The sequence below is a fragment of the Mustela erminea genome, chromosome 14 (assembly GCF_009829155.1).
Source record: "Mustela erminea isolate mMusErm1 chromosome 14, mMusErm1.Pri, whole genome shotgun sequence".
Classification (NCBI taxonomy): domain Eukaryota; kingdom Metazoa; phylum Chordata; class Mammalia; order Carnivora; family Mustelidae; genus Mustela; species Mustela erminea.
This window is the reverse complement of record NC_045627.1, coordinates 58,332,932-58,351,745: the sequence shown is the minus strand read 5'-3', so window position 1 is coordinate 58,351,745 and position 18,814 is coordinate 58,332,932. Positions and strand designations below refer to the sequence as shown.

At 34.1% G+C, this 18,814-nt stretch overlaps 1 protein-coding gene and 1 long non-coding RNA gene across 7 annotated transcripts in view; both read right to left on the bottom strand.

Annotated features, from left to right (window-relative positions):
- Positions 1-18,814, bottom strand: part of EXOC6 (exocyst complex component 6) — a 243,418-nt gene that overhangs the window by 90,104 nt on the left and 134,500 nt on the right. For all 6 annotated transcript variants that reach the window (XM_032312084.1, XM_032312081.1, XM_032312082.1 and 3 more), the window contains 2 exons: positions 12,380-12,491; positions 11,507-11,641 (listed from right to left, as the gene is read on the bottom strand). In XM_032312084.1, coding sequence (XP_032167975.1) covers positions 11,507-11,641; positions 12,380-12,491 — 247 coding nt within the window. The remainder of the gene's footprint in view (positions 1-11,506; positions 11,642-12,379; positions 12,492-18,814) is intronic.
- Positions 1,062-7,924, bottom strand: LOC116572782. The gene is made up of 3 exons (XR_004278509.1): positions 7,914-7,924; positions 3,818-3,822; positions 1,062-2,252 (listed from the first exon to the last, which is right to left on the bottom strand). It is a non-coding gene; the product is annotated as an uncharacterized LOC116572782 (long non-coding RNA).

Sequence of the window (18,814 nt, the reverse complement as noted above, 5' to 3'; positions counted from 1 at the left end):
CAGAAACCAAACAATTCATCTGACTTGTTTTACTGATATTTGCTTTATGGCAGTAGTCTGGAACGAAACCCTCAGTATCTCCAAGGTCTGCCTTACAGGTTTTCAGCTAGTCTCAGAGTCTAGAATAATTTTTAAATCTAGCTTCTAGATTATCTAGCATTGTTATAGGTCATTATAAATTGGATAATTTTCTAATGCTCAATTTACCTAAATTACCTCCTTTTCTTTTTCAGAAGGTGGATGCTACATTTTACCTTTCTGGTTTTCAGGGGCTTTAGTACCTCAAAGGTGTTAAAGAATGGCTTGGGGCTTTGTAGGAGCATCTGCCACTTTTTAGGTTATCCAGGTTGTCTGTCATCAGGTTTCCAAATCATCTGATATAAATAGCTTTTTTAAGTACTCCTCAACCATTTCCTTCCCCATTCTATTTCTGCTTCCCAGCACTTTTATATAGGAAACACTTACTATAATTAAGTGATTAACTGATTATAAATTACAGAAAAACAAACCAGAGCACTGTCATATATTAATGGAGTTAAGGTGGTCTATGAATTTTGTTGATCTTCCTCCTTTGCTTATAGAACTGCAAAACATTTTTGGTTTTGTTAGCTTTTATGCTTTTGGCGAAGTAGCATCCCCACTATTTACTCTTCTGGATAACTGACTGAATTCTTCATCCTGTTCAATAAATATTTAAGCTTTTGTTTTTTTCTGATTTACCTTTTAGGATTTTATGTCGTTCAAATGTATTAATTGGCTACAAGCTGATTTATATAGCCCTCTCTAATGAGGGCAGATAAGAGAAGAAGCTGGTGGTAATGGGTGATAAAAGAAAGAAATGATACATGCACTACCTTTACAAATAACAATCAAGTTGCACAAATAAAACAAGAAATTGTAACAATCAACTGATAACACAAAAGACTATACACAGAGCATAAAATCAGAATTTGAAATGCACCTGATCAGTCAAGAATACTGCAAGTGTTCTAGTGAAGCAGTAATATATCAATTTTATATATGTAAAATAATGTAATAATCATAATTTAAATAAGAAATTCTAAGACTTCCTAATACTTTATTTATACCTGACTAGTTTAAAATGTATGATTATGCCAGTTTATAAATTTATGTCTTTACTAATAAAAATTAATACAAATTTTATTTTACTCAAACAGTAATACTTCAGTTATTCAGAGGTCACATAAGCAGTTAATAAACAGGAAGGAAGGAAAAAAGTCTCTAAAGAGTCAAAATTGACATTATAGTTCACACAATAAATAAGTTGTAGTAAATTCTATAATGGAATGATACACTTCTTAAAAATAAACAAATTATAGCTAGATGCAATAACACAAATGAAATATCCCAAATTGTGTTGTGTGAAAGAAGTTAGACACACAAAAAGATGCATTCTGCATGATTCCATTTCAATAGAGCTCAAAAACAGAAAATATTAATCAGTGCTGTTAAAAGTCAGTATTGAAAGGAAGAGAGCAGCTAGGAATAGGAAAGACAAAGGTTTCTACATTGGTATTAATGTTTTATTTCTTCACCTTGTAATCACATGAATGAGTTCACTTTTTTTTTCAATTTAAATAGAACTTTTTTCTGAGCAGTTTCAGATTCACAGCACAATTGTGGGAAAGGTACAGAGATATCCTGTACCCTCTGTCCCCACATCTGTAGTCTCCTCCCCTATCTAAATGGCCCACCAGAATGGTACATTTGTTATAATCAATGAATTTACACGGACACATTATTATCACGCAAAGTCCATAGTTCACATTATGATTCAGTTTTGATACTGTACAGCCCACGGGCATGGACAAACGTATAATGACATGTATCCACCATCACAGTGTCATGCGCGGTAGTTTCATTGACCTAAAAACCCTCTGTGTGCCACCTATTCATCCTCCCTACCACCAAACTACGGTAACCACTGATACTTTCACTGTCTCCATGGTTTTGCCTTTGAATCATATAATACACAGCCTTTTCAGGCTGCCTTTTTTTTTCCTTTTAGTAATACAGCATTTAAAGTTCCTCCATGTCTTTTCACAGCTTGATAGCTCACTGCTTTTTAGTGCTGAATACCATTCCATTGTCTAGATATCAAAGTTTATTTATCCATTCATTTGAAGAACATCTTGGTTGCTTCTAAGTTTTGGCAATTAGGAAGAAAGCTGCTACAAATATTCATGTGCAGGTGTTTGTGTAGACATAAGTTTTTGACTCATCTGGGTAAACTAACAAGGAGTGTAACTATTGGACTGTATGGTAAGAATATGTTTAGTTTTATAAAGAATTGCCAAATTGTCTTCTAAAGTAGCTATACCATTTCGCATTCCCACCAGCAATGAATGAGAGTTCCTGTCGCTCCACATCTTTGCTAGTATCTGGTGGTGGTAATGTTCTGGATGTTAGCCATTGTCCTTGATTTAATTTGCAATTCCCCAATAATAGATAATATAAAACATCTTTTCATATGCATACTTGCCATTTGTATATTTTCTTTCATGAGGTGTCTACTCAGGTCTTTTCCCCATTTTTTAATTGTGTTGTTCATTTTCTTACTGTTAAAAGAATTCTTTGTATACATATTTTGAAAAACAGTCTTTAATCTGGTGATGTCTTTTGAGAATACTTTCCCCCAATCAGTGACTTGTCCTCCTACATTCTATTGACAATGGCTTTCGCAGAAAATAAGTTTTAAATTTTAATAAAATCCAGCTAGTCAATTCTTTCATGGATGGGGCATCTAAAACATCATCCAGATTTTCTCCAATGTTAACTTCCAGGAGTTTTGTAATTTTACATTAAATCTATGATCCATTTTTGAGTAAATTTTTGTGAATGGTGTAAGGTCTGTATCCAGATTCATTTCTTTGCAGGCTGTTCTAACACCATTTGTGGAAAAGACTCTTTGCTCTAATATATTGTCCTTGCCCTTTTGTCAAGTAACAATTGAATACATTCATGTGCATCTACTACTGGGCTCTCCATTCTGTTCCACTGATCTCTATGTCTGTTTTTTGGCCAGTAACACACTGTCTTTATAATAAATCTTAAAGTAAAGTAATGTTAGTCCTCCAACTTTGTTCTTCTCTTTTACTATCATGTTGCCGATTCTGGGGTTTTTGCCTCTCCACAAAACTACAATCAGTTTCTCAATATCCATAAAATAACTGCTGAGGCTGTGATGAGGAATGCCTTGAATCTAAAGCTCAAGTTGGGGGCACCTGGCTGGCTCAGTTGGTAGAACACGTGACTCCTAACCTCAGGGTCATGAGTTCTAGCCCTACATGAGGAGTAGAGTTTATTTACTTACTAACTAAACAAACAAATAAATAAATAAAGCTCAAGTTGGGAAGAACTGACATCATGTTGCTATTGAGTTTGTTAACAACAGGAAAGCTATTAACTTTTGTACATTAACCTTGTATCTTGAAACCTTACCAGACCGGCACCTGGGTGGCTCAGTATTTTAAGCATCTGCCTTCAGCTCAGGTCCTGGGTCCTGGGATCAAGCCCTGCATCGGCCTCCTTGATCAGTGGAGCTTGCTTCTCCTTCTCCCTGTACCCCTCCACCCTGTTTGTGCTCTCTCTCCAAAAAAAAAAAAAAAAAAGCAAAGGAAAAGAAAAGAAACCTTGCTATAGTTGGTAATTAAATTCCAGAAGAGTTTTTGTTTTATTCTTTTGGATTTTCTACATAGACAATCATGTCATCTGCAAACAAAGATAACTTTATTTCTTCCTTCCTAATCAGTACATCTTTTATTTCCTTTTCTTGTCTTACTGAACTAAGTAGGACTTCCACTATGATGCTAAAAAGGAATGGTGAGAGGGAACATTTTTGACTTGTTCCTTAGTGGGAAAGCTTCTAATTTCTCACCATTAAGTATGTAGATGTAGGAGTTTTGTATATATTCTTAATCAAGTAAAGGAAGTTCCTCTCTCTTCCTAGTTTACTAAAGAGCTTTTCTCATGAATTGGCGTTGAATTTTGTCAAATGCTTTTTTTGCATAAATTAATATGATCATGTTATTTTCTTTAGTTTGTTGATGTGATGGAATATATTAACAGGTTTTATTTATTACTTTTGAAGATTTTATTTATCTATTCGAGATAGAGAGAGAGCAAGAGAGAAAGCACAAGCACCAGCAGGGGGAGGGGTGGAGGAAGAGGGACAAGCAGGCTCTCCACTGAGCAGAGAGCCTAATGTGGGGCTCGATCCCAGGACCCTGATTATGACCTGAGCCGAAAGCAGATGCTTATCCAACCAAGACACCCAAGCACCCCATAGTAACTGGTTTTAAACAATTTTTAAATTGAAGTATAGTTGACACACAATATTACATTAGTTTCAGGCATATAACATAGTGATTCGACAAGTATATGCATTATGCTATGTTCACCACATGTGTGGCTATCACCCGTCACCATGCATTGCAATTATAATACCACTGGCCATATTCCCTATGCTGTACCTTTTATTCCTGTGACTTACTCATATATTAACTGATTTTTAAATGCTGAACTAGCCTTGCATATATGGGATAAATCCCACTTGGTCATGATAAAGAATTCCTTTTATAATCAATTTGGTAATATTTTGTTGAGGACTTTTCCATCTATGTTCATGAGAGATTTAGTCTGTAGTTTTCTTTCCTTGTAATGTTGTTTGGTTTTGGTATTAGGGTAATGCTGGCCTCAGAGAATGAATGTGGAAGTATTCCCTCTGCTTCTATGTGAAAGAGATTGTAGAGAACTAGTATAATTTTTTTCCTTAAATGTTTGGTAGATTTCATCACTAAACCCATCTGGGCCTGGTGCTCTTTCTGTTTTGGAAGGCTATTTATTAATCATTGATTGAATTTCTTTAATAAATACAGACTTATTCAGATTATCTATTTCTTCTTGTGAAACCATTACTGTGCTTTAGCAGATTTTGTCTGTCAAGAAACTGGATCATTTCATCTAGGTCATCAAATCAATGGGCATAGAATTGTAAATAATCCTTTACTCTCCCTTTCTTTCTTGACCCACATGTTATTTAAAAGTGTGCTGTTTAACCTCCAAGTATTTAGGGATTTTCCAGCTTAGCTTGTTATTGGCTTCTTGTTTAATTCCCGCTGTGGTCTATTATCAGATTTTTATTCGTTTAAATTTTTTAAGATGTCTTTAGAATAAGGCTGTCTTGGTGACTGTTACATTTGAGCTTGAGAAGAATATATATTCTGCTGTTGTTAAATGAGGTAGTCTATAGATGTCAATTATATCCAGGTAATCCATAGTTCAACTATGTCCTTAATGATTTTCTGTTTGCTGGATCTGTCCATTTCTGACAGAGGAGTGCTAAAGTCTCCAACTATAACAATGGACACATTCATTTCTCAATGTTGTAACAGTTCTTGCTTCACATATTTTGATCCTCTGTTGCCAGGCATATGTACACCATGGATTCTTATGCCTTCTTGGAAAACTCTCTTTATTCTTTATTATTTATTTAATGCCTCTCTTTATTCCTGTAACTTTCTTTACTCTGAAGTCTGCTATGTATTAATATAACCACTCACTTTTTTGATTAGTGTGAACATGGCCTATCTTTATCTATTTAGTTTTAATCTACATGTGTCTTTATATTTAAAGTGGGTTTTGTAAACAACCTATAGTTGGATCTTGTTTTATTGATCTATACTGATAATCTCTTTCAGTTAGCATTGCTAACTGAAATCACTTAAAGTGATTACTGACATAGTTGGATTAGTTGGATTAGTATTTGCCATATTTGTTCCTGTTTTCTATTTGTTGCATTTGTTCTTTGTTCCTACTTTTGTGTTTTATTCTTTTTCTGCCTTTTGTGATACTGAATATTTGCATGATTCTCTTGCATTCCCTTTCTTAGCATATCAGTTATGCTTTTTTGAAAAATTTTTTAGTCATTGCCCTAGAGTTTCCAATATACCTTTATAATTATGTCAGGTCCACTTTGAAATAACACTATACCATTTAATGGGTAGTGAGAGTATATTCCTCCCCCCTTGGATTATTGCTGCCATTCATTTCTCTTATACATAACAATATATAAGTGTACACATACACATAAAGCATACACAATTGAATACATTATCATTTTGAACAAATGGTTAGCAATGACAGCAATTAAGAATAAAAAAATAATAAAAGCTTTCATTTTACCTTCATCTACACTTTCTCTGATGCTTTTCCTTTCTTTATGTGGACCTGAATTCCTGACCTAGATCACTTTGTCTCTGAAGAAGTTATTTTAACACTTCTTGCAAGGCAGGTCTACTGGCCACTAATGCCCTTAATTTTTGTCTGAGAAAGTCTTTCTCCTTCAGTTTTGAAGGATAATTTCACAGGATATGAAATTCTAGGTTTGTGGGTGTTTTTCACTCAACACTTTTGATATTTCACTCCATTCTCTTCTTGCTTACATGTTTTACAAAAAGAAGTCAGATATAATTCTTATTTTTGTTAACTCTGGGTAAGGTGTTTTTCCTTCTGGTTTCTTTCAGGGTTATCTTTAATTTTGTTCCATTTGAATATGATATGCCTAGGTGTAATTATTTTGGTATTTATCCTGCTTGGTATTCTCTAAGCTTTCTGGATCCATGGTTTAGTGTCTGACATTAATTTGGGAGAAATTCTCAATCAAAACTGAATCAGAGGGGCAGCTGGGTGGCTTAGTGGGTAAAAGCCTCTGCTTTCGGCTTGGGTCATGGTCCCCAGGTCCTGGGATCCAGCTCTGTGCGGGGCTGTCTGCTCAGTAGGGAGCCTGCTTCCCTTCCTCTCTCTCTGCCTGTCTCTCTGACTACTTGCGATCTCTGTTAAATAAATAAATAAAATCTTTAAAAAAAAAAAATACTGCATCAGATTTTGCTTCTGTCCCTTTCTCTCTTTTTTCTCCTAAACATATTCCCATTCTATGTATGTTTACCTTTTGTAGTTATCCCACAATTCTTGGATATTGTTTAATTTTTTTTTAAGTATTTTTTTCTCTTTGTCTCTCTGTTTTGGAAGTTTCTATTGACATATCCCCAAGCTCAGAGATTCTTTCCTCAGCTGTGTCTACTCTATTAATGAGGGCATCAAAGGCATTCTTCATTTCTGTTATATTGCTTTTGATCTCTAGTCTTTCTTTTTGACTCTTTCTTAGACTTTCCATCTCTCTGCTTACATTAGCCATCTGTTCTTTCATATTGTCTACATTATCCATTATGTGCTTAGACGCATATTAATCATAATTTTTTTTAAAATTCCTGATCTGATAATTCTAATATCCCTGACATATCTGAATCTGGTTCCAATACTTACTCTACTCTTCAAACTGTGCTTTTTGTCTTTTAGTCTTCCGTGAAATTTTTTCTTGACAGACAGACATGGTGTACTAGGTGAAAGGAACTGTAATAAGTAAGACTTTAATAATGTGGTGGTAAGGCGTAAGGGGAGAGGAAGTGCTCTATTGTCATGATTAAGGTCACAGGATTTTTTGTTGTTGTTATTGTCTTAATTTTTATTATTTAAGTATAGTTGACTGGGTTGCAATCTTTAAGCGAGCTTTGCTCCTTGGATATAAAACTTCACAAGTGCTTCTCATTTCCACCCCTTTGGTGGAACAAGATGGCTATAGCAGCTGGAGTTGGATATTTCCCTTCCCCCAATCTGATTAGGCTCTGATAAAAGAAAACCCAACAGTTCAGGCACTGGTACATAGTTTCTTTTGAGGTTAGGTCTTGTTAAGAAGAATAGAATACTTGAAGAACAGAATGCTCTGGTGTATTTCAAAATGGTTCTTTTTCCTTCCCCATTGCTGGAAGCACAAGAAGATTATTCTTCAGTCTTCACTGGAAGAAACTGGTAGAGCTCCAGGAGGGACAACTCACAAAAGTGTGAGCCCCACCCAGATGGGGTCCCCCTTGAGTTTTAACTCCCTAACTTGTCCACACTGAGCCTAGAGCAATTCATTAATACAGTTCAGGTTTTCCAATACTGATTCCTGTGGAAGTTTATGGCTCTATTAAATTGTGTTTCTCTGTATTTTTCAGTCTGTCTCTCTCCAATCTGGGGACCAGCAGTTTGCCCTATGATCTCACTACTCTGACAGATCAAAGAAATTTATTTTTCAGTTTTCTCAGTTTTTTTTTACTTGTCAGGACACAGTGACAACTTCCAAGCACTTTGCATACTAGAATGGAAACTAGAAGTCTGTATTTACCTTTAATAATTAATTGAGCTATACATATTTATAACTTTTGCATATGTAAATTGTGCATATATATCTATATATATCTATATATATGTTACACTTAATTTTAAAAGATTTTGTAATAGTCCATGTACCATGTCCTTGCTCTATAGGATGAGAATTTCAACCTCATGATCAAAGACAACTTACCACTGTCACTTTAACCATAATTCTAAAAAAAAAAAACTTTGCTACACAGTCATCAACAGATTTTAAAACAGCAAATTAGAAAAAGAATCAGAAGCATATTCCATGTAGGCACTTACAGTTGGAATCACGGCCAGGGCTTTTTAGAGTGGCAGGTTGGAAAAACTCCCTGGAGCAAAGTTAAAGAGCTCTGATGCCAAAGAAAAACTGGGCCATTTCTCTACTATATAGATTAGAAAGGTAATGGTATTCCCATCTTTCCCCCTCCATTCTGATGCAAATCTTTTCAGTCAGAAGTCTTAAAGTAGCTCTCAGTGTGGGTCCAGGTTAATTTCAAAAAGCTGAGGTACTGCTTGAGGCTAGAACTAGTTACTTAACTTCTTTTGTATCACTCACAGATTTAGCAAAATAAAGGCATGCTAACAAGAGAGTTTATATAATATTTCATAAAATAAGCAAAGGTAAAAATCAAGGACTTTGTGTATGCATCTGTGTTTTTTGGAGGGGAAACAAATGGGGTGTGGGTAAAAGAACCTTTAAATGCTTATTTCCATAATCACTGGGCAACTAAATAGGAATATGTTTGCTAGGGTCACTGGACTGAAAAGAATTAGGCTAAGAGGTTAACTAAGCAATGTATGCTAAAGTCTGTAATCAAGACTGTACTTTAATCAGCTCCTTGAAAGAAGTAATAGACTGACTGTTCCCTAGGAATGGAAATTCCCCCCAATCTCACTCAATAATTCACTTTCATAATGATTTAATAACTCTCGCTATTGAATTGCTTCCTTATATTATAGTTTAAGACAAACTCCCCTTGAAACAGACAAAAGGTAGAAATGAGCACAGCTCTTGTTCTCATTTCATAAAATAGAAAGGCTTCCTGAGTTCTGTGTGAAAACAAAACAAAAAACAACAAAAAACAAGGATGCTCTACTATTTGTACAGGCTGCACATGATTTTCTGATTTCCAAGAAAACCCAACGAGTATTCTATAGCAATTATAGTTTCAACTAAATTATCTATAACTTAAGGGACCACTGGAATGATGAACCAGAGCTAACATATCTAAACATTCCTCCCAACAAGCAGATTTGGGGAAGTATAGTTCTAAGATCCCTTAATCTAAAAGTAGCATGTTCCAGTGTCTTGGTTCTTTGACTTATAAATGAAAAGGAAATTTGCTTGAAGATCCCTAGATATACCAGATGTCAAGGCAATTCATGTTTTAATGAGAGTACAGAGTAAGCTTGTTAAATTTAATGTTAACAGTTAAATATGCTTACAACTCCAGTCCTTAGCAAATCTCTTCTTGACAGTATATGAGTAACATATGGACATAAGGATAGAGAACAATAATGAAAAGAAAGATTGTGTAAAGTCCAATATAAAAGAAAATAATTTGTCATTGGATTAGAAAAATATGCAAAAACTTGTGGACTTTCCTCCCATGTTATAGTACTTAATACACCATATTGTCAAGTGTCTTTTTTATAGTTTTTTTCTCCTATGAGCTTCTCGAGGCAGGGATACATTTTTATATTTTCAGCACCTAATAGAGCACTCAGAGCATAGATGATGTACAACAAATGACACTACACTAAGTACCTTTAAACTCCATAATAATTGTGTGACATAGGTAATACATTACTCCTCAAATTTTATAGAAAAAAAAAAACCTGTGAAACATTACAGTTGAAAAATGTGCCCAAAGTCACACAATAGTCTAACTCCAGAGTATATTGCCCTTAATTACTGTACTATACTACCTGAATAAATCAATGTCTGCTTTGTGAAGTTTCTGTCTCAGTTTTAATAACTAATTTCATCTATTTGCTCACTCAGATGTCATCTGCATTTGTGCTTTAATGTATCAGGATGACTATATGAGCTCAGGAACCATCAGAAAAATGTAAGAGCTGGGGACCAGCCAGATAATTTTAGGAGCCAAGAGTCATTTCTGGACTTCACACTTTCGAAGTGTGGTTATTGTTAACATTAGTTATTTCTAAATACAAGTATATTGAATTTTTAAAAATGTAAATGATTATAATATAATTATAGGAGCCAAGGTGGTAATTTATAATATATCAAGAGTGAAAGCATGGTAACACTTTAATAAAAAACTTAGAAAGGAATATGAGGTTAAACTAGCCAGCCTAGGGGCACCTGGTTGGCTCAGTTGGTTAAGCATCTGTCTTCAGCTCAGGTATGACAGGGTCCTGGGATTGAGACCCAGAGCCAGCTCCCTGCTCCGCTCCCTGCTCACCAGAGAGCCTGTTTCTCCTTCTGCCCCTCCCCCTGCTCATGCTTTCTCTCTCTACCAAATGAATAATTAAAATCTTAAAAAAAAAAAAATTAAACTAGCCAGCCTATTTTAAAGATAAGAGATCAGAAAGTGGTTTATATTAATTTAATAAACTGGTCAATGAAAAGGGATTTATATTATAAGATTATGCCAGGGTCTCATCTATATGACCCCAAATCAATAAAATTATGAAACAGTTTATAAAACAAATTAATGAAATTATTCAATCTACCATTATTCTTAAAACAACCATTAATTAATCTTTTGGGATAGCACACAGAATTATATAAACAGAAATCTTTCCATTCAGAAGAACAAAGGCCTTTGGTAACATGTAAAAAGGTAATATTTATTTTTCTTCAGATCAGAGTTAATAAAGAATATAAAGCCAGTCTTACACTTATCTAATTCACCTTACATTTTTAATTTCCAAACACACACATGTATACACATTACATATAAAATTAATTATGGAACTGTGAGACATTAACAGAAATCCAGTTAAGGCTGCTTTAGCAATACCGTAAGTCTTCAAAACATGAACAAAGTGTAATATAGCTGTGGAAAATCAATACATTTTTCTCCATTTTAGGGACGATGTTTAAAATGCCAAAAGGAAACTCACATTTATCTATTTGTTGTTGACAATGATTAATCTCTAATTTTCAATGGTTCAGAATATAATGGAATCAAGTATATGATAAAAATTGTCTTGTATTTTTTAAAGTTTGCTTATAGTAATAGAAATAAAACTTTTTGGTCGGATTTTTACATACCTTAAAAGTAGAAAGTCCATAAAGTCTTGTGGTATGAACAGTCTCTTGAGAAATGTTTGTAATATTAGTTATAAAGTCCTCAAGGTATTTGCAAGCTTGTTCCAAGTGTGTTGTGTTTATGATGATTTGCACTAGCTAGAAAATACAAAATAAATCTGTTAAAATGTAGGTTACATGTACACAAAACCATCTGGTTTATGAAAATGAATTATTATTTTCAGCAATTGTACCATTTCTGCATAATTACAGCTTTATAGGATACAAGGGATTATCTGATTTCAAAAGCCTGCTGCAAATACTATAAATGCTATAATTTAAAAAAAAAATCAAGAGTTTAACTGCCAATTAACTTAGAACAACTCTTAAAAGTACTTTTCCAAATTTTATACATTTACCAAGTAAAACAATGAGTATTTTCATTTTTCATAGAAAGTCTGGCAATCACAAACCTACATATATGTTCTAATATTCTCCATGTAAACCCTTTCCCCTCAAATAGCTTGAATTTACACTAAAAAAAAATCCATTTCTACTAATAAATTCAAAACAGATGGGGCATCTGGGTGGCTCAGTTGGTTAAGTGTCTGACTCTTGATTTTGGCTCAGGTCATCATCTCAGAGTTATGAGATCAAGCCCCATGTGGAGCTCTGCGGTTAGCAGGGAGTCTGCTCAAGATTCTCTCTCTTCCTATTCCTCTTCCTCAGCCCCGCCCCACACAGGCCTGTACCCTCTCTCTAAAATAAATAAATCTTTAAAAATAAAAAAAATTTTAAAAAATAGAAATCTAGTTTTACAGGATGATATTTAGCAATAACTTATATATTTTTTTTCATATAATGAAAGATTTAACTAGTATTTTTTTTTTTACTTACCTCTGTCAAACCTATATGAGGTTTTCTAATAAGACTCAGTAAACAGCTACTCAAAGTTCTGGTCAGCAGCAGATTTGTAGATTTTCTAAGCATATCATCTATTTCTGTTGAGCTAAAAATAGAAGTTGATTATTATTTTGCTTTCCACAAAGGTATAGTTAGCTTCCTGAATGATTTAACACAATTAACTACAATAATTTGTTCCACCTCATTCTTTTATATCTTTAAATAAATTATCCAAATTTATTAAATCTCCAAATTCAATTCTGTCACAAAAACAACATTTTCAACAAAGCAGAATGTTCATTTATGGCATAATTTAAATGTATTCCATTAACCATTACAATAAAACCATGGGGTACTTAGTATAAAGGGAAATAATATTATTCTTAAATTATGACTCCACTATGGGATACTTCTAAAGACATTTCAAATACAACTACAGCTAAAATTATTTTTAAATGTAAATTGATATGAGCTCTTTCTAGATATAATTAATTACTAGATTTAACTTTAATATAACAAAAATATCATGTCCACTGAGATTTTTTTTAAAAGATTCAAAGAAGTAAACATAATTACCTTATACTAGTTTTAATTTGGTGCAAAGAAAAAAAGAAAACTTTTTTTCTTTTTTTGATATTTTTTTGATATGATATTTCTTAACATCCTCAAGATTGCTAGGCTAGCACTAACAAGCTTTTTATTTTCTCCTAAGCACTAGACCTTTGATTTAAGTAAACAATGACTTCTTCAAATATATATTAATATATATAGCTTCATTATCAAAAGGATTATACTGTCCTTACACTAAGTTTTCTCAGTCTCAGCACTGTTAACATTTCATGCAAGATAATTTTTTGCTGTGGGGCTGTCCTGTGCTTTGAGGATGCTTTGAAGGATGTTTAGCACCATTCCTGGCCTCTACCCACTAGATGCAAGTAGCTCCCTTCCCCCTAAGTTGTGGCTGGGAGCCCAAAGACATTGCCAAATGTACCTGGGGTCTCGGGGTGGAATTACTCCAGCTGAGAACCACTGCTATACAGACTAAAATTTTAGCATCCTTTCTCTTTTATTAAAATGTTACTCTTAATAATCCATGAAGCACAAATATTTATAGTTTATATTTACTTTTTAATTGCAAATAGAGCAAGATTTGACAAAACACAGGTACTTCTCACTACTACTCCAATGTTCTCCATTTTAACGCAGGCATTTTTTTCATTATCTGCTAACCCTAACTCTAACATACCTAAAAGAATATTTTTCTGATTTTTTACAACTAAAATCAAGACTTCCCAGACTTACCAGTAGGGTTCCAGGGTTACTTGACAACAAACTCTGGGACAGAGAACTCTTGCTAATCTATCAACAGTGTCCTAGAACAATCAATATACTCACTCTGTCAAAAAAGAGGTGGTTACCTACTCCTCTGGTTTCTTTTCTGACACACTCAAATTATGCTTAAAGACACCCTGAATAGCATACTTCTCAGATGAAAACTTATCCAGCATAGATAATGCCTTCTGTTAATTTCCCTGAACTTCCTTGATGCTGAGTCAATGCATAACCTTTTTCTTGCTTAGGTGAAAGCAGAGAAAGAAAACTATCAGCACCTATGTCCTATTTGTGCTAACAAGATTTACCTGACAATGACCAGTATTTCCACCATCAGGTTTTTATCTCAACTGAGCAATATTTTCCTTAACTCCTTGTCCTTTGAGCCTATATAACCCATACTCTTCCTACATTTAAAAAAAATTTCATAATTAAATCTTAATTATAACAAACCTCTTAAAATATTATATAGCTTAATCTCTCATGCAAACTGAAAATTTCTTACAGATCTTATTAGGTCCAGATGTTTCCTCTGTGACCAAGTAGTTGAGACTTTGAAGTCTCTTCATGAAGTCATTTCATTCTCCAGCCCTACTTTTATTCATATATAAAAAGAAACCCAAACATTTGTAATAAAAAGCTCTGAGGCATCTTCTGGTTCTAAAAATCAAACTCCAAATACATTTAAACATAATAAAAGAGCTTTAAACCCAGAAAGTGATTTTTTCCATAACTTTTTAATGACAAATAAAAGAACAAAGGAACTCTAATAGCTCAATTTCAGATCACAGATACAAATTTTTAAAATAAAAATGTATGTCAGAAACCTGATGATCTCGAACAAATTTAGATTTACATATTTTTCAATAAACTATGCTGTGTGTCTCTGTAATCTGAACTGTCAATTCTCTTATTAACAAAATGAAAATAGCCAATGTATTTAGTAAAGCATAATTTTAAAAAAATGTAAACATAAAAGCCTTGTTGAATGAATAACTTATGTTCATAGTTCATTACAATGATTAGATACTGAATTAACAAAAGTGACAAATACTCATGTCAAAGACAGAGGGAAAAAAAACTTCACAATCTTTTCTGCCCCAGCATTAGTCCACAACACTGACTTCCTGAAAGGCTAGGAGTTCACATACAAAGTCAGAACTGAGGTGCCAATTCTAGTTCTAGTAAGACAACAGGGAGGCTTTAGGGAAAATTAGACATAATATTATGACTAATGACTTTTATCTATGGTGCTATAAATGCAATAAAAATATCAGATAACAATTAAATACCCAATGTCTGTCCTCTGTAAATAAAACAAAAGTTAATTGCAAACTGCTAGGACTCTATACTTTCTACAGTTTAACAATATCTTAATTAGATGTCAGTCCTATTTTTCAATAATCAACATTTAGATTAAGCAGTAAAAAGTACATATTAGGATATGCAAGTTGTATACACTACCTATTTAAAAAATGTTAAAGTAATCTACATTTAAAGTAAAAGATGAGGAATCAATATTATAGAGCGAAGACTGCAGCTTCAAGAATAATTCTGAAATACACCATTTGAGCCAAGTTGTAGGATGTTGAAAAGATACTTGTTTCTCCTTTTCACATGCATATGTTTAGAACAGATGAATGCATGCATCATTGTTTTCAAAGATTTAGACTAACTACAACCAGAATCTATTTGAGAATATATGAACAAATTCAAGTCCACCCAAAGGTAGGTCAAATTGTTAACTTCCCTTAACTTCACCTTCTAATTATTCCTAAGTACCAGGTAATAGCAGGCTCTTAAATACTTCTTGCTTATATTCCTTCCTCTTCATCACCACTGATCCTATCTCAGTCTTTATCTCCCTTCTTGAACCACTGCCTTCACTAGTTCAACATGACTATTTTTTTTTTTAATCCCACTCCAATCTATCATCCACACTGAGGTCTCCAGAGTAAACATTCTAGAATATAACTCTAATAATGTCATTCCTTACTTTAAAATTCTTCAACGATTCCCTCATGCTTACAAAATAATATATAAACACTCCAAGTTCCAGTCTCATGTCTAATAATGTAATATCCCATCCTCTCTGAAGTAACTATGTGCTCACCATATGCCAGGCACTATGCCGAGTGCCTTACACACCTGCACTACCTCGCTTAATTCTTACAACCACTGTATGAATTAATTCACTCATTTTACAGATGAGGAAACTGCAATTTAAACAGATTAAGTGACTTGCTCAACATCCTACTAGAACTAGTGAGTGCCACCATCAAGACTCAAACTAAGGTCTAAGTCTGAAGTTTATATTCTTTTTTTTTTTTTAAGATTTTGTTTTATTTTATTTATTTGACAGAGATCACCAGCAGGCAGAGAGGCAGAGAGAGAGAGAGGAGGAAGAAGGATCCCTGCCAAGCAGAGAGCCTGACCCGGGGCTCAATCCCAGGACCCTGAGATCACAACCTGAGCCGAAGGTAGAGGCCTTAACCCATTGAGCCACCCAGGCACCCTGAAGTTTATATTCTTAACCACTGTATTATAATGCCTCTGTCCAAATAAAAAATTTAGAGTGGTAAAAGAAAAACAAGACAGGCATAAATTACTGGTGGCTCTCAGACCATTTGAGTTCCACTGTTGAAAACTACCATCGTAGTAATTTGTTAATCATTTTCAGTTAATACTCTCATTTATCCATTGGTTTTCAAGTGCTAGATCATATCATGCTGTGCAGTACAAAGAATTTTATGATTGAAGTTAAAAGCTAATGTCTTTGAAATGTATCTTTAGAGACTTTGGTATAAGAGATGGTAGAATACAGTGAAGCTTAAAGAGCTTAATGCAGTGGTTCTTCAAGTGCAAAGTGCATCAGAATTACCCAGAGGTCTTGATAAAACCCAGGGCCCCACCCTCAGATTCAATAGGTCTGAGGAGGCATTTCTAATAATTTCCCATGTGATCCTAATGCTGCTGGTCTGAGGACTACACTTTGAGAATCACTGGCTTGTGAGAAATACATAGCACAACTGATACCATTCATTTATCTTCCTTTTTTTCCTTTTTTCTCATACATTATCAGGAGCAAAAATTAAGAAATCTTTTAAAGATCTCTATTTGCAAGGAAAAAGCAGTATAAGACCTAAAATCAGGTAACTCTTTTATGCTAGCAGAAGACACATTTCTTCCTCCACTTATTTATATGCTCTTAACTTTTTAAAAAGATTTTATTTATTTATTTGACAGAGAGAGAAATCACAAGTAGGCAGAGAGGCAGGTAGAGAGAGGGGGAAGCAGGCTCCCCGCTGAACAGAGAGTCTGATGCGGGGCTCGATCCCAGGACCCTAAGATCATGACCTGAGCTGAAGGCAGAGGCTTAATCCACTGAGCCACTCAGGCACCCCTTATATGCTCTTTAAATCCAAAATAGTGGTAGCTTAAAATAAGAGACACAGATACAATAAAATAAAAACAACTGTTATTGTTCTGTTTCAGCTTGAAAAATAAATGACTGTTATACATGTACTGAGCCACTCAGGCACCCCTTATATGCTCTCTATATCCAAAATAGTGGTAGCTTACAATAAGAGACACAGATACAATAAAATAAAAACAACTGTCATTGTTCTGTTTCAGCTTGAAAAATAAATGACTGTTATACATGTACTGCCTTCATGCCTTTCTTATGACTTAAAATTCAGAAGAGTTTCATGCTGAAAGGTATTTCTTGCTATTCAAGATACAAATTCAGAAGAATAGAATTCAGAGAGGGAGATTGTGAAAGCCAGCTTCACCACTCTCTCTTCCAGAGTGTATTCACAATTAGAAATACGTCATGTGACTATAATGCAAGGTCCATCTAGGTAGCTGGAACAAAGGTGGCATAAAGATAAACTGGTCGTTCCTTAAATGCCAGACACTTTCACTGATATGGGAGTCAGAAGACTTCTTCCTTCATCCCAGCTCTCTAACTAACTAGCTGGGTCATTCTGGATGACATAGCCTCTCTGAGCCTCAGTTTACTTGTCAGCAAAACAGGAATAACATCACATTTCCCAACTCCATAAACATTGGGTATTACTTCATCACACCAGATAAATGGTATTCTCTCATCTAAAATCAAGTTCACTACAGCTACCAACAACTGCTGTACTGCTCTCCATTACTGAGTATGATACCAATTTGCTACAACATTCTTTAATTCTGTTCGTTTTTTTAATCCTCACTTTAAACCTAATTAAGGAAAAAACTATTAATAATATCAGTTTTTTGACAAGTGAATAACACAAAGTAGGGATATTATCTAGTTACTGGTAACCTGAGCAACAGAAAAACTGAAATAAATGAATAAGATCTAAACAACTAAAGAAAAAGGGGGAAAAAAAGAAAGAATATTGGAAAAAAATTTAACAACAAATCCAAGGTGTGACTCTTATTTGGACCCCAACTACAGCAGCCCAAGTGTCCACTGACAGATAAATGGATAAAGAAGAAGTGATACACACACACACACACACACACACACACACACATATATATATATATATAAATAAAACAGAATACTACTTAGCCATAAAAAAGAATGAAATCTTGCCATCTGCAACAACATGGATAGAGCTAGAGTATAATGCTAGGTGAAATAAATCAGTTAGAGAAAGACAAATACCACATGATTTCACTCATATGTGCGATTTAAGAAACAAAACAAATGAGCAAAAGAAGAAAAGAGAGAGAACAAACTGATGGTTATTAGAGGAAGAGATGGGTGAAACAGGTGAAGTGGATTAAAGAACAGACTTATAATGAGCACTGAGTACTGTACAGAACTACTAAATCACTGCATTGTATACCTAAAACTGATATAACACTGCATATTACCTATATGAATTAAAATTAAATTAATTAATAAAAGCTCTAGAAAGAGTAACAGTAGCAAACTGTTATTAGCAAACAAACATACCAATGGTAAAAAGACATCTTGGGGGCAATCAAGAAAATAGTGATATGGGCGAGAGAATTGATGCTATGGAATAGTATTAATTTTGTTAAGTGTGATGTTTAAATAATGAAATGCCTTTATTCTTTTAGAAACACATA